Source organism: Molothrus ater, chromosome 23 (genome assembly GCF_012460135.2).
Source record: "Molothrus ater isolate BHLD 08-10-18 breed brown headed cowbird chromosome 23, BPBGC_Mater_1.1, whole genome shotgun sequence".
Lineage (NCBI taxonomy): Eukaryota > Metazoa > Chordata > Aves > Passeriformes > Icteridae > Molothrus > Molothrus ater.
The window spans coordinates 4,490,641-4,514,434 of NC_050500.2; the positions used below are offsets into that span (position 1 = coordinate 4,490,641).

Below are 23,794 nucleotides of genomic sequence, written 5' to 3' on the forward strand. Positions count from 1 at the left end.
CTCTATACAAACCGTGGATAATTTCATGACATGACAAAATGCATCAAGTATGTACATCATACCCCAGCATCAGTAAGCTGCTCATCCATGTTTTAGGAAATGCAACTTTTTTTTTTATTTAAGCATGAGAAACTCAAAAAAAAAAGACCAAAAAAAAAAGACCAAAAAAAAAAAAAAAAAGACCAGCAAGCAAAACAGCAAGCAACGTGTTCCTGGGTTGTTTCAACTTCAAATTAAATGCTTACCTGAAATCTTTCAGTTCTTGCTTTGTACTGCTTTCATCTCTTTTGTTTTCTGCTGCTTCTGCATTTGCTGCCTGCTGCAGACTCCGTGTGATTGGTCCTCCAATCCTCTCTCTAGATTTTACACTGAACCTGTCTGCCTTTTTCTTACTTGCCACAGCAGATTTACTTGGCAAAACAGCTTTGTTATTCCTTTGTATTCTGACGTGCAATTTCCGGGACGCTTTGCTGGAGATTCCAGAGGAATTGTTCTTAGAAACCACCTTAGTTTTTTTCCCATCAACGTGGGACATTTTAGCCACTCTTACAGGACTAGAGTTCCTCAAGGATGAAGATGAATTTGGCTTTTTAGATCGCATGGAAGGTACAAATTTAACGTTTTGTTTGGATTTGAAGGAGGCAGAGGGGAGCTGGAGCTGTGCAGGTCCTGAGGTTCGTGCTCTGGTCTTGCCCAGGTGGGGCTGGGTGCTCTGCATTTTGATTTCTGCATCTGCTGTTCGCCTGCGCTGGTTGCTGCCTTTGTCACTGTTTGCAGGTGAAGAAGCTGCACTTTTTTTGGAAGAATTCTTTTTGGAGGAGGGAGAGATGGGTTTTTTGGGGCAGCTGTATGATGCATGTTTGTTCAAACTCCCAATGTAAGTGAACTCTCTGTTACAGTAGGGGCAGATGTGAGAGTCTGTCTCAGATGGGTTATTTTTCAGTTCTGCCTTCTGCTGGGCAGATTTCTTTTTTTGCAGGATAGCTTTCTGTACAAGCTGGTTTTTCTTTTTCAATGCACTTATTTTTAGTTTATTGGAGGACATTTTGCTGATCTCCACATTGAAATTGAGTCTTTTAGGCTGACCCATTCGTCTGAAGGCATTTTTCCCAGGCCCAGCAATGACCACCATGCCATTCTTAGGCTGCACTGTCTGTTTGAGGGGGACTGGATTTTTTTTAGGTGTGTATCTCTTTTTATCACTAGCAGATGCACAGGCCAGTATGTGTTTGTGTAACTCAGGCATGTTATCAACACTTTTTCCACATTTTGTGCATCTAATGGCAGTGGTAAAAGTCTGTGGGATATTATGGGTTGTGAAGTTTGTTGCAGTAACTCCAATCCCCATAGGATTACGATGGTGATACTGGAACGGAGGTGGTTTAAAGCTTGGGTAGTGTTGATTGAGGCCCATACGGACATCTGGATCTTTAGATTTCACTCCAGAAGCCATTATTTTTATAGTAGTATAAAGCTCTTCAGAAGAATCATTTAGATCTTCATCTTCCTCCTCTTTTGAAGGTTCCAAAGAATCTTCTGGCAGGTTCTGCATGTGCTCTGCGTTGGCCTTACTGGGGTCAGTAAAATTCTGGGGTCTCAAAGTCCCACTTTCAAACTCATGATGTGTGCACTCCTTGTCTGGATGGAGATCCCGTTGATGCTGTTGCAAATTGCACAAAAAAGCAAATTCCTTTTTACACACTGAACAAACAAAGATATTCCCTACTCCGTGAAGCAGAAAGCGATGTTCTGACAAGTCTGTTTTATCCCTAAAGAGCTGTACACAGAATTCACATTTGAAGGGCCATTCTTCAGCATGAATGGATAAATGCTTCGTTAGGTCTTTAATGGAAAGAAAAGGTGATTCGCAGACATTGCACACAAAGCTCTTGTTGAAGGTTTCCTGCACTACTCCTGATTCACTTGAAGTATGAGGCTCCTCTCTCGCTTTCTGCTGCTCGCTTTCAGCTTCTTCCTGTTTTATTACTGGGAGAGAACTTTCAAGGTTATCAGCAGAGGAAACAACAGAAGAAACTACAGAAAGAGGAGGTGGAGATGGAGACGATGAGGAGGAAGAGGATGAGAAAGAGGAGGAAGAGGAGGAGGAAGATGAGGAAGACAGCGTAGGGGGGCCAGGTGAAGCAGCAGAAATAAGAGGTTCAACAGAAGGGACGGGAGATGGAGAAGGAGAAACTGTAGGTGAAAGAACTGGCAGTGGGGACTGGGTAGTAGTGTTGGAGAGTGGCGAGGGACAGGAGGAAGTGTTAGTGGCACTGGCAGAGACATCTGGCATGGGTAAGGGCATGGTTGGGAGCAGGGGCGGGGGCGACGTGGCCGCGGTGAGCACGGGCAGGCAGGGCGGCGGGGACGGGGCGGTGGTGGGCGTTAACAGCGGGGGCAGCTGGCACACAGCGGGTGCAGCAGGCGCCTGTGGCACGGGGGAAGCAGCAGAGGAGCTGAGGGGCTGAGGGTCAGCGCAAGGCGCTGCTGAGGGAGCGGGGTCCCCGTCGGGCTCGGCCGGAGGCTGCGGGGCCGTGCCGGGGCCGTCCCTGCCCGGCTGCTCCGGGGCCGCGTCCGTCCCGTTGTACTCGTTCAGCAGAACCTTCTGCAGCATGCACGTGGTGGGCTTCTTCTTCTTAACGCCACTGCACGTTGCGTGGGTGGAGTTTTCTTTGCATTCCCTCACGTCAGCATCGCTGCAAGGCTTCTTATGCACACTTAGATCTAAAACAGATTCCCAGGGAACCTGAGTCTTGCTTTTGACATCAGACCTTTGTTTCATACCGCTGGATAAATCCAGGGGCTGCTGGTTGCACACACTGCCAAAAGTTGGAGCTGCTGTCCAGTCTTTTGATATTTTATATTCTTCAAAGCAATGAGGGCTCAAAGTCTCTTTGTCCTCCCTTCCAGTCAAGCTCCAAGCAGGTGAGTTGCTGTGGCTTTCTAACTTTGGCATTTTTGAACTCCTAATATTATCATTCCACACAGTTTTTCCCTCACCTGATTTGACAAAGTCTCGAAGCACTGGACTGTGCTGTGGAGAGCTGGGAGGAGAGCTGGTCCTTCTTTTAAATCTGCTGGATACTGGAGGCAAAACAGATGATGATGTAACAGAAGGTCCTATTTTAGGGATTTCACTTGATGGAGTTATCTTCTTACTGTCCTGTGTCTGAAGAAGCTGCTTTAATTTTGATGACAAATAAACCCCTTTTTCTTTATGGAAAGGTAAGGTTTCTGTTGAAATGCTAAGAGGAAGATTTAAAGAACTAGTAGGAGTTATAGGTTCTGGGTCTATTTCAGTTTTTATTTTTGGTACAAGAGGAGGGCTGGCAGTTCTTCTCTTTTTGGATTCACTGCTCCCACTGCTAGAGGGTTCCTTAGGAGGTTCATTCACATGTGTTTGTGTAACCTTTAAATTTGTGGAAATTTCCACTGTGACTGGACTGATTATACAATTCAACCCATACAAGTCTGCAGAGTTGGACTCCATCTGAATCACGTCACAATTGCTAGTGCTGCTGTTGGACTGAATTTTCCCATCAATGTAGTAATTTAAATTCTCAGAGATATTGCTGGATATATCCATAAGATAGACATCATCTCCTTCCCCTTCCTCTTCTATTTCTGTGCTCGCTATGTACACACTCTGGACTGCTGGGGCTGGCTCTGCTGGGAGAGGTGGCTCCTCAGTAAAGAACCCTTTTCTCCTGACACCTTTGGGAATAAGATGACGCTCATGAACCCTGCGCTGATGCCTCCTCATGTTGGTGTGAGTACCAAAAACCTTCTTGCAGTATTTGCACGGATGCAATTCTTTGGGCTCCTTATTCTCCTCAGCAAACGCCGAGTTTGACATTTCCTGGGAAACTTTCTCAGAATCCAAGACGACAGAGTCTTGCACAAGACCGGAAACATTCAGGTCATCTTTAAGACCATCATCCACAATCACCTGGTTATCAGCAACATTATCCAAGTGTTGTGAGGAGGTCAGCGTGAGGAATGGTTTCCTTTTGGGCCCGGCCTCGTGGCGCCGCTCGTGCCTGCGCCTGTTGATCTGAGTGCCGAAGGCTTTGCCGCAGTAGCGGCACTTGAACGCGTGGCTCAGGGTGGAGATGTGGATGTGCATGTGGCGCTCGAGCCCTTGCTTTGTTGTAAACTTCCTCTCACAATGCTGGCAAGGAAACATGAATGTTTCCTGAACATCACCATTGGATTCCCCCTCTGCTTTTGGAATTTTCACCACGAGTTTTTTCTTTGGAGAGCTTTCTGGAGATTCCTCTGACGTACTCTTTTGTTCTTCCATGGAGTCCAACTTTTCTTCACATATCAACGGCATTTCAGCATTTTCTTTAGTCATACTCGTATCTTCTATCTCCTCTTCATCTTCCTCTTCTTCATCCTCCTCTTCATCATCATCTAAATCATCTGATGCACAGTTTATTGCTTCTCCTTGTTTGTCTTCAGTTACCACTTGTGTTTCGTTGGTGGGACTGGGGATCATCAGCTTAGGAAGGACATCCTGATTTACCATCTCCTGAATCACAGCTGTTTGTTCCAGAGACAGCACAGCAGAAACAGAAGGAGTTTCATCTTCCTCTTTGTGACCTGGAACACAAGAGTGCAGTAAAGAAGTGCATGAGATATTTTTACCAAACACTTCAGGATACGCTACACCTCTCTTATTTTTTCTTCTAGCACAACATATCCAGCATTCCTGACCCAAGACAATATCACCACTTCTCATTTATTTACTCATGTGGATGGATGTTTTCCTGCATGCAAGTCCTACCTATCTGTTCTCAGGGATATCCATTGCTGAAGGAAAGAAGGCCAGGTTGGTTGGATGGGGCTCTGAGTCTAGTGAAAGGTGTCCCTGCCATGGCAGGGGGGTGGAAGAAGATAAGCTTAAAGGTGCCTTCCAACCCAAAATGTTCTGTGATTCTGCAGATTCTAGGAAAACACCTTGGCTGCCAATCCCCACAATGTTGCCCAAGTGGGTACATTATAGAGCAAAAAATCCTTCTCCATTCCTTAGCTGGGCCATAAGGTACCTGAACAGTGGTGCACATGTTGTGCCAGCAGAAGGGACAACACAGGGAAGGAATGGAAGAGTTATGGGTCAAAAGAATTAATATTTTTCCCCCTTGGTACTGACTTTGCTAATTAGCAATAAATAATGACCATGAAACTAAGCTCCAAAGACAGAGAATAAGGATTTTGCTCTGCTATTATCTTCTAGGGAGTTTGTGTTTATGTCTCAATTTTGCAGCACATTAGTTTTTCCTGTGGTCAGAGTTGTATGTTTAATGACATGCTTCTCATAGCCAAGTTCCTAACTAGTAAAACAGTTGGGGTAAATGACACAAACATGTTCACTTTGTCACATTAAGATAACCTGCTCATGTACTAAACATGACAAGCATCCTTTGATTCAAAAAGATAAACAGAAGGAAAAAATAGGACACTTGAGAACTCACCTTCTTTAGAATCCCTCATATCTGCAGAAGTAGAATCCAAATCAGTCTTTTTCTGTTTTGTATCTGCTGCCTTCTTTCCCTTGTTTTTACTTTCCTGAGTCTTCTTCTTTCCTAGTGGGAAAAAAGCATTTATTATTCTTGCTTAACAATTTTTATTTGTCATGTATCAGTGGCAGATTTAAACCCTCAGCTTTGGAGTGTAACAAACTCCTGTAGAGACCCTGCTTTCCTGAGAAATAAAAATGACTGATTAGGGGAACAGACAGCATTCAGGTAAAAAACTTCAGACACTGAAATGCTTTCCTTACTTTCAAAGCAAGAACAAACTACCTGTCCAGGATTAAGCTGACATCATGCAGTTATCCAATGCCTTAATATGGTCACTAAATTCCTGTATCTCACAGAAGGATATGGAAAATAGAAAATCTCTTCATACACAATTAGTCTTAATGTTAATTGGAAAACCTTACAAAATAGAAACCCAGAGAGGTTTATTTTAGTTGTATAAACATCCTGAATGATGAGAAGAGTTATGATAAAAACAATGAAGTAATAACACCATGAGTGAAGAGTGAAAGCAGCATGAGCTTGACAAACAGGGCAAAGGCAGAACAACCAAGTGAGATGGAACTGGGTACCAGAAAGCATTGAAGCTATTTGGATGGGTCCTGACACAAACACCACTTTCAAGTTCTCACCTTCTGTTAGCAAAATGAAGAAGGATGTATTAGTTGCAGAGGGTGATGAACACAAAAGGGCATTATGTGCAAAGAGCTGACCAGTACTGTAAGATATAAACACACTGAAAACTTCATTTTCCACTCCTCTACAAAGTACTGCTAATTTTTGCCATTAATGTTATAGATTCAGGCCTACAACATACAGAAATTATGATGTGGGGTGTGTAATAACAAATGGAAGTTTATAGTTTTTCATTCACTTCATTGCAGCCTGTACTTTCCACACAGAACACAGAAAACACCACTGAAACTCCTCAGGTCTACACTCAACTCTTGGGAAGAGCTGTCCAGAAGTAGCAATCCAGACTCCTCCTGTGCCCCCTCTAACACACAAAATGCTACTTCAGAACACACTGCCCATTCCCTCTGATCAGCAATGTCCATCACAGCCCTAAATCCATTTCCTAGCTGGAAGCACATTCTTCCACGTCACAATCCTGTCAAACTCCTCCTTTTTACCCCTTGAAAACATTTTTCACATCCTGAGCCAAGAAACTGAAATGCCTTTAAAATAAAAAAATGCTCCTCTGTTCCAGGAAGTTCCAAGTACACAAACCCCCCAAGAGAACAGCTCAGACAGCCTCAGCTTTAAAAGGAAACACTTGTTTTGATTTCAACAAACTAAATCATTATCTGCATTTCCTCTCAAGGAGCTCAGATTTCATAGGCTGTCCCCACATTCCAATGTGTTTCAGTTTTATGTATATAATAAACCTTTTTTAATTTCCTATCTAATTTAACAGATCTTAGTCCTATAACCTGACAACAGTCATTCAGACTGAATTTTTGTCACCTTTGGACAAGACACACACATCCTCCCCAAAATGAACTAGCAATTTTCTCTGAATATCCTCAATTATTGTTCTGATGCCCATGTCTATCCTGCCAAAAAGGACTATCCTGGATTGTTTGAACAATGCAACATCAATTTTGCTTTTATACCAAACACCTGTGGCTGTCAGAAGCTTTAGCACATACCTGGGTGCACACATGGGCATTAGGAAGTCAGAGCACATCTTTCTTTCTGTGACAAGCTACTCAAAGTCCAATTTGAACACCATTTTCTTATTATCAGCACTTCTAATGTTCATTATTACAACCAACACTACCAAGATCTGAGTATGAAGGACATCAAAGAAGTTTCCAGAAGTATCTCCCAAGTCACCTGAAATTCTCTGGGAATGTTCAGTAACACAATCCAACAGTTCCACTTCCAGGGAAAAAGTGGAAATGTAAGATTTCAATACATTCCTAGGACTCAAACATGCACCACAATACACCTTAAGAGTGACACAAGAAATCATACATCATTCCTAAGAACTCTCAAATTTTTTGCAAACCACTTCTCATCTGAAGACCACTATCAGTATCTTGACCTAAAACCAACAAAATTCTTGACTGGAAACAAGAATTAAAAGGTTGGTCCACAGGCCCCTCTCACCTGCCACACCTGACATGTGCTCAGACACTTTTTCCCCCACAGTGCAATTCTGTATCCAGCTCTACAGTAGCCCTGAATTTCAGCATAACAACAGGTTACTGTCAAAGGCTTCAAACCAGGACCAGATGAATTCTTTGTCCTAACAATATCAGAAACCCTTTCAAGGGTGAGGTGAAGTATGAAAAGGCACCAACATAAATCCCAAGTGCTAAAGCATGCAGATGTTTCAAAGTGTCACCAGGTTAGAGAATATAAAATTTATAGTACCTCAAATCCAAAGATAATCTGAGAAATCACTCCAATAGCAGGATTTTCACACAAAATCAAGGTACTTATGTCACATACCTTATCCTACTGATGGAAAGCAGAACATTTGCAAGTTCTGCCAGTCCTAAAAAGAGATGCAACTCACTCCTGATGTAACCTGCTCCACCATACAGCTGGAGGTGTTTCAAGCTCTTGGCCTTTGAGCACTGATGCATTTGAAGAGAGGATTCACCCAGCACCCAACTTGCCCTTTCTCTGCAGAGTGAACAAACTTCTTGTGCACACACAACATTTCAGATGTGTCAGATCAATTCCTGACACAAACCACTGCAGATGTCCTTTAGTTTGTTCATCTTCCAGGCTGCAGCAGCTTTCTTTGAAAAGGTTCAAAGAATTCACTGAAACATGCCAGTGACTGTCCCAGATGCACAATTTCATGGTCCTGACCACTCAACAGCACGAGCCCAGCAAGAGAATTTAAGAACAGAGTAATGGGTGATACTTCACTGCTATGCTCTCCCAGCTTTCACATATTTGGAGTTCAGAAACTTTTGTAAATGGCTGTTGATAGACTTTCATGAGTTCTCAAAGTGCTTTTAAAATCCAAATAAACTTGAATTTTCTTCCTGCAGATTTCCAATAAAAACACAGCCTACAACTGATATAAAGGTATCAATGAATAGTCCATGGCCTGTTCCTTGGTTTTCTTATTGTGTCAGAGGTCAGGAATGAACTGAAGCCTGCAGGAGGGGGAAATGCTTCTGAACACAGAAGCTGGTGGAAGCCTGAGTATAAGTACACACGTGCACTTACCATCAGGTTCCTGAAGGGTCCTACATGGCTGCTACGGCCAGCTGGATCCTCCACTTGGTCTAAACAAGAAAGATACAGGAATGAAACACAGGGAAAGTGAAATGGAAACAATGACAAAAGAATAAATGAAGGGCAGAACTTAACATGTGGGTATGTGCTTTAGAAGAATTGTAAAAGAAAGATGCAAAGGAAAATGAACGAAATAAACAGATGGAAAGGAGGAACTTGTCTGTAGTGATGAAGATCAAAAGAGGAATTCACCCATTTGTAATTTGTCTTGCAACTTTCAATAGTGTTCCTTTTCCTCTCCACTTGTGCTGCAAGATAGCTCAGCCTTCCCACCTTTGCAATCCCTTTATAGCAGTGCAACAGGCACAGGAGAACTCGTGCTACTGCCAAAGGCAGTGATCAGCACTGCACTGATCCTGGAGCAGCTCAGACAACACAGAGTGACAGTGTAAGAGAGAAGTAACCTTTATTTGCCCATACTTTTGATTTTTATTTGAGAGAAGTAACCTTTATTTGCCCATACTTTTGATTTTTATTTGAGAGAAGTAACCTTTATTTGCCCATGCTTCATTTTATTGATAAAACCAAGACACCTCTGAAGAATCTACAGTTAGCTGGGCTCAGGCTTTTGTTGTTAACCAAACCATTAATGGGATTATTAAACCACAGAGTTATTTCTGGTGGGATGGAATAAGCCTAGTCAGAAGCTGGGAGGGAAGACATTTAACACAGTCTTTCCATACACTTGGAGCTGAACTCTATAATTAAATATTGCTCAACTGTACGAGATGCCATTGTCTTTAATAACCTTTAACTGCAGCACCAAACACGTTCACAGTTAAGATCATAAAGTAAGAAGGACATTCACACCTGAGCTCAAACACTGCTTCTGTCTCTTACAGAAATACAGAATGTGGACATTTGTCTCCCCAAAATTCTTGGGTCAATAAGGGAAAAGAATAATTGGTATGAACTGAAATTACTGTTACTTCTTTGAGATCTGTAGCCAACAGCTCTAACTGCAGCCCATAACACACCCAGACCTTACCCATGAGTGCTAAAAAAGTACCACAGCAACCTGCCCAAATCTGAAACCTACCCCAGCAACCTGCCCAAATCTACCCCAGCAACCTGCCCAAATCTATCCCAGAAACCTGCCTAAATCTGAAACCTACCCCAGCAACCTGCCCAAATCTACCCCAGCAACCTGCCCAAATCTACCACAGCAACCTGCCCAAATCTCAAACCTACCCCAGCAACCTGCCCAAATCTACCCCAGCAACCTGCCCAAATCTACCCCAGCAACCTGCCCAAATCTACCCCAGCAACCTGCCCAAATCTACCACAGCAACCTGCCCAAATCTCAAACCTACCCCAGCAACCTGCCCAAATCTACCCCAGCAACCTGCCCAAATCTACCCCAGAAACCTGCCCAAATCTACCCCAGAAACCTGCCCAAATCTCAAACCTACCCCAGAAACCTGCCCAAATCTCAAACCTACCCCAGAAACCTGCCCAAATCTCAAATCTATCACAGAAACCTGCCCAAATCTCAAATCTATCACAGAAACCTGCCCAAATCTCAAACCTACCCCAGAAACCTGCCCAAATCTCAAATCTATCACAGAAACCTGCCCAAATCTCAAATCTATCACAGCAACCTGCCCAAATCCCAATTCTCCTGGAAAACAGTGGAGAAGCTCCCTCAGAGACCCCTGGACAGTATTTTTAGAGTGGAGAAGCTCCCTCAGGGACCCCTGGACAGTATTTTTAGAGTGGAGAAGCTCCCTCAGGGAACCCTGGACAGTATTTTTAGAGTGGAGAAGTTCCCCCAGGGACCCCTGGACAGTATTTTTAGAGTGGAGAAGCTCCCTCAGAGACCCCTGGACAGTATTTTTAGAGTGGAGAAGCTCCCTCAGGGACCCCTGGACAGTATTTTTAGAGGACAGACAAGGGCAGCACTTGGCAAGGCTGTGGCTGAAGGGGAAAGACAAAATGGCAGCTTACACTGACAATGCCACAGAGTCTCATGTGTGAATCACAATGTAATAGCATAAACCCACTTGTTAACCCTTTGGAACTGGTTGAGATTAAAGTCTGCATCAATCCCATGCAATAGCTGCTAGTATTCTATAAAACAACTTCTAATTATTTTCTCCTATTGAAAAAATTCAGTACTTTGGCATTAAAAAGAATGGAATAAAGATTAAGTGAATATTCAAGTTAAACATTCTATTGGAAAATTCAGCAGAAAACAACTGCACTATCATTTCCATATTCTTTTGATTAATGGATTTTAACATACTTTTAACAACTTGAATTTTCATTTGAGAAACAGCTTGCTGTGCACCAGAATTCATCTGTTCTTGTTTCCAGAATGCTGGTTGATGTCATGTTTTTCAAAATAAATTCCTTAAGCCTTCAGACATCAGTAAAAATGTGAGTAGTTGTTTGTTCTGCCAGAACACACGAATGCCTTTTTCACACACAGAATGCTACATCCAAAAGAACAGCATAACTTGCTTCAAAAAATTAAACCCAAGTTGCACTGGCTGGAGGTGCTCAACAAAATGCAAAAACATTTTGCAGTGACTTCTTAGAGCCTTGTCCAAATGTAATGGCACAGCACACATGGGTGTTAAAGACCTTACATATCTAATAAGTTGAATTGGTTAAACAGGAAGGTAACTAGGCACAAAAAATGCTATTTAATTCAAAATGCTCACTATTAAGATGTGAATACTGAGGCTGTTCTTTAAATATGTTCCTCTGTTTGCATTTAAGACACTTTATTTTGCTTTTTGTTCGTTTTTTTTTTTTTTTAGTTCTTCCATTATTCACAAAATCTTTCATTATTCTCTACCAGCACTTGCTCACACAGCAAAGACAAATCAAAAAGCACCTGGCTAAATAAAGGGCAACATTGCTGTGTGTTAAGGTCTGCTCTGAGCCACTGAGACTGCCAAGAACTCCCAGCATTTAGGGAAGGCTTGTAAGCACAACATGTCTGATATATATATATATATATATAAAATGAATGTATATGAGGATTATTCATATCATCAGGGGGATTACAGAAATTTGCCAGAAACATGACCTCAAACCCACAAAGTTATGCAAATATTTTGTTCCAATATCTAAGCCAAGAGCCACATTTCAGAGGAAAGAGCCCAGGGTCCCTGCTGCCCATCCAGCACTGCAGCCTCACAGCCCCAGCACCCGGCTCAGTGTCTCACCCACAGCATCCACCAGCTCCTAAATTCTGCTAATTAACTATTTTTAAAATTGCTGTCCAAAGTTTTAAGTGATCTAGGATAGCTGAGGTTCAAAATGTCACACTGCAAATTACTGGAGAAAAAGGAAGCAAGAGTAAAAATAGTAAAAAAACCTAGTATTAGGCTAAGAATAAAAAGATTGCAACCTTGAAAGAAAAAGCCTGAACAATTCTTATTTAAATCTTATTTAAACAAACATTGCTTAAATGTTGTAACATCACTTTCTTCCACAATATTACTGTTAATACAACAATATATCAAAGTTCCTTCTAAGTACTGGCAGTTAAGCACAGCTTTGAAAGGATTCCAGCAAGCTTAGCTTGGAACTCCAAGTACCTCTGAGCAGACACACTCATTACCTGGGGAGGGAATGGCTTTGGAACCCTGAAGCTCCCAACTTAAAATGAAACCACACAGGAAACTGCTGCCTACCAAGTGCTCTGGAGAAAATCACCCTTGTACTGGCAGCAGAACAGCTCCAAAGCCCAAACACGGCTTCCCAAGAGCCCAGGGCTCAGAAATTCCAATGCTGCCACACAACACCTCTGGTGATCATTTTTGAGTAATTTTTCCCCACAACCCAGAAAAAGCTTTTAATTTTAATTTCTCTGTCAGTGTAAGATAGATGAACTGTATTGGGAGCATTTCCCACTTTGGCTCCAGATCATCCCAGGCACATGGAAACCTCCATTTTCAGTACTGAATCTTGCTAAACCAGAAAATTTTAGAGGCAAAGTCAGCACGTTTTTAATCATATTCCAGCAAGTCTAAGGATGAAATTCAAGCCACAGATCAATTTATAAACACCTCATTAAAAGGGATGTCAATTAAATGTAAATGGTTCCACACACAGTATCATTAAGAGGCCTATTTCAACAATGCTGTCAGGTAGGTATGAAAACCTGCAGAAAAAAGCAAAATGCAAAAGCTTTTATTACCCTGTTTTCTTCAATCTGTCATCATTGTAAGCATTTGCAGGAGTGTACTTCTTGCAACACCATTATAGAGTTATCAGATACAACTCCTTTGGGTAGGCATAACTTGTATTGTTAAGCAAATGAAACACTAAAATTGACATGAGCTGTTTCACAGTGTACAGAAACAATCACAACAGAATTTTAACCTCCAGCTCCTGAGAACCACAGGAATATTTCAGAGCTGCAGAGGATCATGGTTCTGTACTGTCAATCTGCCCTGACCTAATATATCAAATAAAGCTGGAGAGGAAGAATACACACAGCTATATAGTACAGGAAAAGGAGAAAAGTCTTGTGAATTATCTACAGATTATGGGCAAATGCAGGCAGCAAAGGTTTCTCTGTAATTTTTCCAGCAGAACTTGCATCTCCTCTTCCATAAAAAGACACTTTCAAGCTTACCCAGTAGGAGCAGGAGAAAGAGGAAGCCAAACTTCACAGCAATTCTATTAATACCAAACTGCCTGTTGTATAAGCCCAATGCTGCCCATTAAGCACAAAGAGCACATTTGAATCACTGCATTTTCCCACCACAATATAAAAGGGGTGAGGAACACCTTGGGAAGGTGTTTCAGGACACCTGAAGAGGCACATGCTCCAAAGTGTGCATGGAACTGTTGGTACTGAGCACTAAATAGACTTTTTGCAGGAAAGAAGCTGAGCCATGCACTGACAGAGACTGTTAAAAGTGACATTTGCATAACAGATGAACTTGTTGCCATGGAAAGCATAAGAAAATTCTGAGCTGGGCTATTTAAAACACCAATTTCTGCAAATGTTTGGCAAAGCCTCCACTTTAATGATAGCACAGAAGATCATGTTACTGTGTCTCACCACAAACTTCTGGAATTAAGGTAGTCAGTGTAAGAAATGGGAGGATGACACCACAGGTGTGCCATGCCAAGAGAAAGAGATGACCCAACAGTTTGTAAGCAGCAGAAGGGAATATATTGCCATTATTCACAGTTTGTGAGACTAGAAAATCTGACACTGTTCACAAATTTCAGATAAGATTTTAAAAAACTGGTGAAAAACTCTGAGTGGGAAGCCTGTGTTAAGTGTGTGGGATTACAGCAATCCCTAGCAGCTGAACTATGAGCTGTCTCTGGTCCTCTTCATACAAGTTAGCGTTTGTAAATTAAATTCTGTACCATAACTCTGTACCAGACAAGAGACAAAACCAGTTTATACTGTCTGTCAGAGTATGTCATCCACTCTTGCAGCATCTCATTCCAATCCCCAACATGTTCTGCCTTCTGACTAACCTGAGTGCACATCCAGGAAGTCTTAAATTTATAGACTACAAGCCTTATAATGACTTAAGTAGTACAGAATGTCACCCTACAATTACAAGGCATGGCAAACAAAGGTTTAATTCCATGCAATTTTAACCCACACAAGAGCTGTGATGGAACAATTAAGTATAAATAATTAAATGTAGAGCTTTAATCATAGCAAGACTTGAAAATGTTATTTCTGCCCTTATGCCAAAATTTCTAAAGCAGTAGAAAGGGGACACAAATGTGGGGCCAGACTTGCTCTAGAGTTTCTCAATCACTCCACTCTGTATTTCTGCCTCCCCCCATTCACTACAAATTCCCAGCAAGTTGCTCCATGGCTGCCACAGCTCCCACAGCCAGCCCAGGACAGAAAACATGATGAACATTCTCCTCTGTACTTCTATTCCATGAGCTTTTGTTTTGCTAAGTATTAAGACAAAAGCAGCAGCAAAAGAAATGTCAGCTGGCACACACACTTTCCAGAAATAACTGGTCTCTATATTTAGCCAGTTTTTATTTCAAATTCAGTTAAAAATAGAGCACCCAAATTGTGTATTTAATACAGAGAATGTCTAAATTTAAATCTCTGCTTTAACCAATCAAAGCTTTTATCTAAGCCCAGAAAATGTTGCTTCCAGTCACTAGAGCTTGCTCCAAAATGTTTGTGAAATGAAGTTAATCTCAGATAATTAGAGATACCACCTATATTGACAGCAGTATTTAAAGGTAATGCAAATGAAATCCCTCACACAACTACTTGTACTAGCAAGTTTAAATAGATCAGTCTGCCTTTATCTGTAATAAAAACCCCAAATATTTGTCATGGCCCTATTTGGATCACATTTCAGAGGATTACATCAAAATATCTCTGGGTTTAGCTAAGTTATCCTCAAAAGCAACTACTTAGGCCTTTACCTGCCATTTTATTCTGCTCTTTGACAAACCAGGTATGTTCCAATCCAGCAGCAGTCACACAAATAAGTGACATTAAAAAAAAAAAAAAAAAGAATAGAAAAAAAGGACTTTTGAGTGCACTGCAGACCCAAAGCCCTTCTCTCACAGCTGATCAAGGTGGTGTCTCGCTGTCCAGAGCAATCTTCCCTCTATGCCACACATGAAAAGCTGTCACTGCATGGAAAACCAAGGCCACTGCTGCCAATGCCTGCCTGGAGAGGGGTGCTGGCTCTGCCTGCAGAACAGAGCTGGAGCAAGGCTGCAGTGCCAGGACAGGGCTGCCTTTGTGTCCAACAGGAGCCCCAGGATTACTGGAACAAGAGTCCCACCCCTGAGCAAACAGGAGCAAAGCCTCTCACAGTGCTCCCAACATGCTAAAGCTCCCAGGGATAAAATTAAACCCCTCACAACTGCACAAGGTCACACTCAATGTTTTCATTGACAGTCACTCAAATTTGTTCTGTTATTATTTTTATTGAAATTTCTCATGTCATTTATGTTCACCATGTCTGCAACATGGCACTTCTCAGAAATTTTTCTCCAAGTATTCCCAGTAAAACCACCCCTCTGTGTTTTACAGTGTATTTCATCCACTCTTTGACATCCATTTCCAAGTTTCTTTCCTTTAACCTTATTCTATTTCTTCAGTACAGGTATGCAGTGTTTTTCCACCAGTCCCCATTAAAAATATAGCAGCATCTTCTCAACTGGGTCTCCAACCTAACAAAGAACATTAATTGTTAATAACCAGCTCCTGTCAAAACATATTTGCAGCATGAAAACTCTGCTTCTCTGTATCTGTTAAATTTGGAAAGGTTCATCTCCTTCCAGCTCCTTTGTCACTCTGTTCACTTCAGAGTGACAAATCCAAGGTCATATGGCACAATATCACACACAGCAGGTCCTTTACAGAAGTGGATAAATTAGGATAATGCTATGTTGACATTACAATCTAAACTCATCATTTTAATGTACAATATAGTCACCAAATTATTTTTATCTGCTGGGAAATTGTGGAAGATTTGCTTCACTTCCTTGGTGAAACAAAGTGTTTCATTCATTTCAGCCACAGCCCACTGACAGTTTCTTAGAGAAAGGCCTGTCAGCCTTCTCTGATAACATGAGATACACTGAATTATATTTCCAGAGGAACTGTAATCCTCCAGTTGCCCAATCAGTCCATTTCTCAAAAGGACTGTGCTACAGGACAACAGCAACAGTTGGTGCTCATGTTAACAAGACCACCAACAGAAGTTCTAAATTTATAATATGCCCCAAACCAGACAAGAGCAAGTTGCCATGTGCTTAATTTGTGACACCAAGCAAGGTCACAGGCTCATGAAGTTATTAGAGGGAACAGCAACTTCTTCCATTTTTCAAACAGTGAAAACAAATCTCAGAGCACAAACATATTTGTCTTCTGCTCAGTTAACTGCTACATGTGAGATGAAAATCTAATTTGAAATAAATGGGTTAAAACTAGAAGTTTTAGCTTTAAGCAGTTTAGTTTAAAACAACTAAAGCAGACTACAGAAATAAAATGTCACTGTAACATAACTTGGACAATTTAATTTGCAGGTAAGGAACCAGAAAATAAAACCAGCTCTGGTATCTGAGTGGGGAGAGCAGAGGGTGACACCCAAGAGTTCAGGATTTGAGAGCTCTGAGCTGAGCTTCAGCACAAAGTCCACTTTGCTTTTGCAATCCTGACAAGGGTCTGTAGGATCAGAAACACTGGGCTTGCTGCTCTTTACCTGCAACTTGACAGGGAATATTTTGCAGGAAAGTCCATTTTCTCCCCAGCTCACTGCCTCAACTCACCCAGTCCTTGGGAAAAGCCCAAGGAGACTCTCCAGACCTGGCTGGGGATCCAACTGTGGCAAAGGTGGGGTTTGAACACTCTAATCCCATTGCCTGGACAGGTCAGCTCCCAGTGCCCTGAGCTGCTTCACACCACAGCCCACAGCCTGCAGCTTTACTGCCACAAACACAGGGAAGTGTGCATTGCACTCAGGCCCTGAATCACAGGTGATGCCTGAGAAAATGCTCCAAATTTCTATTATTAAATTAATATAAATTAAATAAATAATAATAATAATTCTATTATTATTCAATAAATATTATTCAATATTAAAAATTAAATAATATTAAAAATATTAAAGTATGTTAAAATTAATTAAAATAAATTAATAAAATAATTTTAAAATTAAATAATATTAAAAATATTAAAATATTTATATAATAAATATTATTATTTGATAAATTTAATTAATTATCTAATTAAATCCCTTTTACAAACAGCAGTCACATTGTTTCTGATGGACTGCCAAACAAAAGCACATCTGTGTCTGAGGGGACTCCATGAGGCACCTGACTCTCACCAAGAGTTACAATAATGTACAGCTGACTACTCATCTCCATGGCATTTTGCAGCAATAACAATCAAGGTGATGGATTTTCAGCTATTCTAATACTCTCACTAGAATAATTTTATGTCAATCAGCACATTAATAACAGTGCCTCTCTGAAGTTGTGCAGCATTAATCAGAGTCAATCCAAAGCTCTCACAGAACTCTGATAACAAAGTGGAACAGCAGAATTAACTCTTAACAGCTGGTAAGCTCCTAAGTGCTCAGAAAGCTTCATCCTAAATAACTCTCAGGCACTGGTGATCCAAATAAATATTGTGATTTTCCAGGGGAAAAGTGTATAAAAGGCAAGTAAATACTTCTAGAAAATGGTCATATGTTGCCTAATTTCTTAGCTACAAATGCCACTGAGTCTTGTTTCAATAACTGGTAATAAACCCAAGCAGAAAATCAGTCTGCTGTAACATTTCCTTGAGGAACTCAACACAGCAAGTGTAGAATTCTTCAGAACAGTCATTCCTGTCAATCTGTCTAAGGCTCTTGGCAGGAATGACAAAATAAATTGACAGATTGAAAAAAATAAATAGACTCTAGTCTTACAAATGATTTTTCTTTTTGTTAATTTGAAAAATATACAAACCAGTTAATAAATAAAATAAAAATTTCTTTGCTGTTTTGCAGGTTTTTAATGCAGCAATGTGGGAATCTTCATGGAGTTGACAAACACAAGTTGCCTTCTGAAGGAGACTTCAGTTAAAGCAAAGAGCTCTCAGCCACAAACTCAAATGGAGTCTGCATGTCTTCAATGAATAAACCAGCTACCAAAACTTTGTGTGCACACTCCTGAAATGAAACGTGCTTGTTCACCACTGCACCATAAATTACATGGGACATCTGCAGGTAAGACCTCAGTATAAGATATTCCCTGTAAATAATGCAAGTAAAATAAATGGTCAATGCAAAATTATGGTAAATTGCAATAAAAAGTTTAGTACAACTAATGATACAAAATTATTCACATTTATTCTGATCTAATGGTTTTGAGAAGATGATGCATTAAAAAAATCTAGAGGAAGGCAAGAGAAATTAAGAGCTACACAAGATTCTTACTACAAGAACTTAAAGCCCTCCCTAAATAAAAGATGGTTCAAGCAGGAGGCCAATAAAATAAGAATACACTGAAAGTCAAGAACTGACTTTACCTTGCATCCACCACAATCCCCAGAGCCTCCAACTGGGAAACAAACACTGAAGGGGGAGATTGCACAGGAGGGTCAGGAAACCACAGAAAGAGCAACAGTGGCTGGAAAAGGCTTGGGTAAACGTGAGGGAACCAAAGCAATGCAAGAAAGGATTATTCATGTGAGCAAAAGTCACCAGATTTACTGAGGTGTAAGGCAGGCTCCTTGAGCTTGTTCTCTTATGTTCTACAAGCAACAGCCAACTCTAAATCACTAAATGTTGATTTAGGAATAGAACACATCAGTACTTGTTTGTCTCTGGAAAACTGTGCCTACTCTACTCTGCAGGAATTCATCCCCTTCCTATTTTGGAACAAATCCTCCAAATCTATCTCAAAGCTCTTCCCTAAAAAAGCAATCAGCAAATTTTCTTCACATCTTCTATATAGAAGTGTTTAAACAATTCTATGAGTCAGAAGAAAATGGTCTAGTCTAAGAAACTCTAGGAAAATCCCAATACAATGAATATTCCTACAAGGAAACCAGTATTTCAACAGCAACTGAGTAACTTATATTCAGGAAAATCAAAACACTATTTACTAAGAAAGGAGGAGAATAATTTCCAAATGCAGTGGATTATTTTTAAAAAATAGCAGTGAAATATCAAACAGCTTTTCTTCCAGGTCAATTCTTGCTTCAAAGCTAATCCTGATCAACTGAAAGAAAAAATGGATTAATAATAGAAAGTTGCCTGGTGCTTTATTTCACTTCCCACTGTGGACTATGTAACTGAAGACAGCATTAGCAAATTTGCTGGGAAATGCCACAACTGTGGTCTAGATATATTTTACTATTTTAACTTGAGAAAAGCAGTCTAAGGAAGTGTGACTGAAAATGCAAAAAGTATGAAAAAAATCCAGAACTCTTTAGAATCTGAGTTACCAAACAACCCAAGAATTGTTATTCTGTTAGGTAACTACATACATCTGCTTTGAGCAGAACTAAGTTAGTAGCTGGAAATACAACTTGTAACACCCATGAAGGCCAGATTGTTATTTTAAGTCAAACACAAAAACGCCACAGAGATAAAGTAACAGTGTGTGCAAGGTGCTTGCAGTACTTCCAAAAGTTTATACTTAGAAACACAGAGTTTAAGGAGCCAACACAGCAATTCAGGGCTGAATTTTCTGATTTTCTTAAATACAGGTAATTTATTTTTTAATTCCTGAAATGAAGGCTTATTTTCTCTCATTCTTAAATCGAGAATGGAGCAGGGCTGGAATGAGTGACACCAATTCCACTTGGCTGTTCTGAAAGCCCAGAGCAGCTGTCCCAGGAACTGGGGGCACTGCTGCAGAGGTGAAGATGGGAATTTAAAGAAATACAAGTCTCCCTTTGAAAGGCCCCAGTTATGGGGGTTAAAAGAAAACTGAACTGCTTGGAAGATCTCAAATACTTGAGTTACTCTCCAGACAGATGCTTCTATGGGAGATGTGGTCCCTTGACATCCCAAATGGTGCTTCTGAGCTGGAGCTGTATAAACCTTATTGCAAATCGATGTGGTTTGGGGAAATCAAAGTCAATTCCACTGTCAGACTTCGTTCCAGAGGATCTTGATGACTTCTTCCCTCCTCCATTGTCTTTTCCCAGTCATTGGTTAGGAAATTTTGAAGCCTTGAGCTCCTATCTGAGTTTTTCATTAAATTTATTGGAAGTAGAGCTTAGATAACAATACCATTTCATGATACCCTTGCTACAAATGCACAACTTGCACATCCCTCTATAAGCTACATTCCAACTCACACACAATCAAGTACAAACCTAATAAATTTGGGTAACTTAAAGAACAGACAATCACTTGGCCATGATTTGCATTTGGGATGACATCCAGATGGCAATACAAGGCCTACCTTTTATAAACAGGGTGCATGTTTATGGCACTCTCATGTACAGCTAATTATTTGGAACTACATGAGAATGCCTAAGAAATTATTAACAAAAAAATAAAAACGGCAGGGATTTCTACTATCACAGAATTTAACCTGCTGATTTTACCCCTACATGTTCATGCTCCCCACAAGCAGCACTTTGACACTGTTTCAGCAACAGTCACACTTTCAGACAAGAGAAAAAACACTGTAACTTTTAGGATGACACAGTTTATTTACATGTGGGAAGCAGAAGCCTGAAGTTGCACTTTGCATTCACCTGATATAAACCAAGGCACAATGATTGTTTGTAACAGCCAATAACTGATTTTCATTCACCCACCTTCACCTCACACTGCCTCTGGGTCAGTTATTATGAGTACCCCTACAGTTCATGTTCTGCCTGAAGCCCAGTAAGAACCATGGGAAGCAGCAACATTAGTAACAGAACCATTTAAGGTAACAAAGCTTTAGAAGATTTATTAGCAATGGTTTGAGGTCTTAAAACCACACTGAACAATCACCAGGGGCTGTCCAGGACACAGGTGACCCTGGTGCAGGTGCTTTGCCTGCACCACAATAGCAAAATATTTCAGGAGTTGACACAACTGAGGCTGAGAGGTCACTTGGTTTCAGAAGCCACTCCAGCTGCATTATGCAGCAGGTGCTTCTGAAGAATGAAATGGAAGATTTTCCCCCCATGGAGAGGGTGAGGCAGCAGTGCAGCTCCCAGGAGCTCCTGCAGCTCTCGCTGAGAGCCCCAGGGGAACACAGCGAGGGCCTGAGCAGCTCCAGAGACAGAAACAAGCATGGGGAAACAAAGCAGTGACCTCTTCTCTCCCCAAAAAAGGATATTCTAGAGGAATTACCCCAAGCATGGAGCCAGACAAGCTTTCATCCTGAGGAACGTCAGCATCTTTCTCCCTTCAAAACCAAACTTTTGATCTGCCACATAACCCACAACAGACATGAGATTTTAGCCTGGTTTGATCACACTTTGGAGCCTATGCAGCCTTAAAGCAGAATACAGCCTGATAAAAACACTGGATATTTTTATGTATGACAATTGATTAATGACCATCTTCTCCTTAAAAAAAATACTTTAGCTACTGAAAAGTTACTTTTTTTCAGAAAGACTGAGTCTGAAGCCAGAGGCTTCATGTGCTCTGTTGATGTTACTGCTCACTGCTACAAATTATTCCTGTCATCTGAAAAGGAAGAAACACCTGGATGACACAATAAAAATCCACACTACTTCTCTCAAGGACACATGAACCCAGCTTGCAAAGTGAACCCAAGCTGTTCTCTTTTTAATTTCCTTAGAAGGAGAATTAATGAAAGATCTGTGCTAATGCATTTGATTGAGCAAATTTCCCTACAAGCTTGGCAGGCAGCACATTAACTACAACCTGGGAGAAACAATGATAAACATTTAACAAAAAAATGTCAGAAAATGCAAAAGAAACAAAAAACCTTAATCTCAGCTATTGTTGGCCATGCACTGGCAGCTGCTGGCTCTGAACTGTGTAGTTAAGGCAGCAATAACAGCTTGGTTCTGATAAAAATCTGTGATGGTACCCAGCTTCAAGTTCAGGTTTTCCTGTTTGGGGGTTGCATTCCCACCCCTCTCAGCACCTTGCCATCCTACTGAATTTCTTTCTATATCTCAAATGCACCTTAGGAACATCCCACATTGTTCCAATGTATGAAAACAAATGCAACGAGTGCCTTTTTCCTCCAGGATTCCTGAGCTGCTGTGCATGGTAGGAGGAAGATGTAGGAGATTTATTCCAGCTAAGAAAAGCTACAGCCAAGCCAGGCAGGAGCCATCAAACAAACACCTGGGGACTATAAAGCAATTTGAATGCAGAACACAAACCCAAAAACACGAATGCAGAACACAACCCAAAACACGAATGCAGAACACAAACCCAAAAACACGAATGCAGAACACAAACCCAAAAACACGCAGGAGGGAGATGGGGACCTGGAGGAAATGCCAGGTGCCAGCCTAGATCCACCTCAAGGAGATTATGGGCCTTGTGTCAGGGATCACAGGGCAGCTCAAGGCCAGGCTGAGCAGCTCTGTGGGCACCTCCTGGGCACCTCCAGGCTCAGCCACAGCTCCAGGCTCTGCTAACTCAGCCTGACTCCCAGCACAGAGCACCCCAGCCTTCACCCAGAGAGGATTCCTCCTGCAACATGAACGTGGGACAGCAGTGAAAGCCTCCTCCCCTGGCTGAGTGGGTGAAAGAGCCCATTTTTAATGCCTGTGGAATGAGCACCTCCTCTGCCAAGGGTTCATTACACACATGGCAGAACAAGGGGATTTGTCAAAGGGGAAATATCTAAATCTAACCTAAACTATCTCTCAACTATCTATCTAATATCTAACTTATGTTCAAGCATAAGACCCAAGATGCATTAAAAATTCAAAAGGATATTTGTTTTACTGAATACACACTAATTAGGAGTTTTATCTAATAACTACATGGTCTGCATCATTAAATCATAATATACCTCCCAAATAATGTCTTGTCTAGTCATTCCTGAGGTATTGAACTGTCACTTTACTTTTCTAGGCACACTCATCCACAGTTATTAGAATTTAGCAATTCTTACTTGGTTATATTTTCTTCTAATATAAGACAACAGTGTGCAACATAGGCCAAAATAAAATTTAAAAATAATGACATGGTCTGTGTCATAATACACCTCCCAAATAATGTCTTGTCTAGTCATTCCTAAGGTACTGAACTGTCACTTTACTTTTCTAGAAAATGTGTTCCTAAAGGACACATTCATTAACAATTGTTAGAATTTAACAATTCTTCCTTGGTTATATTTTCTTCTCAATATGTAAGACAACAGTGTGCAACACAGGCCAAAATAAAATTTAAAAAATTTATAGATCTGTTTAGGTCACTAATGAATTCAAATTTCACAATCCTCAGGAGGAGTTCCTCTCTAGCAAGTTTCTTAAATTGCTATTTAATTCAAATATTACCTTCTACTGACTCCCAAATTTTCACATGCATAAAGTTAAATCACAAAAAAATCATTCTCCTCCTATCCCTTTGTAT

The 23,794-nt window shown here is 41.0% G+C and overlaps 1 protein-coding gene across 2 annotated transcripts in view; it reads right to left on the bottom strand.

Moving 5' to 3' along the window:
• The window catches only part of PRDM2 (PR/SET domain 2), a 65,361-nt gene that overhangs the window by 15,384 nt on the left and 26,183 nt on the right, over positions 1-23,794 (bottom strand). Inside the window, exons 1-3 of one of the 2 annotated variants that reach the window (XM_036396072.1) lie at positions 8,739-8,745; positions 5,478-5,588; positions 246-4,605 (exon numbers count right to left, since the gene is read on the bottom strand). In XM_036396072.1, the coding sequence (XP_036251965.1) occupies positions 246-4,605; positions 5,478-5,496 (4,379 nt within the window). In that variant the 5' untranslated portion in view covers positions 5,497-5,588; positions 8,739-8,745. Of the gene's footprint in view, positions 1-245; positions 4,606-5,477; positions 5,589-8,738; positions 8,746-23,794 lie in introns of those variants that run through there. The other variant, XM_036396069.2, reaches the window with a different exon arrangement.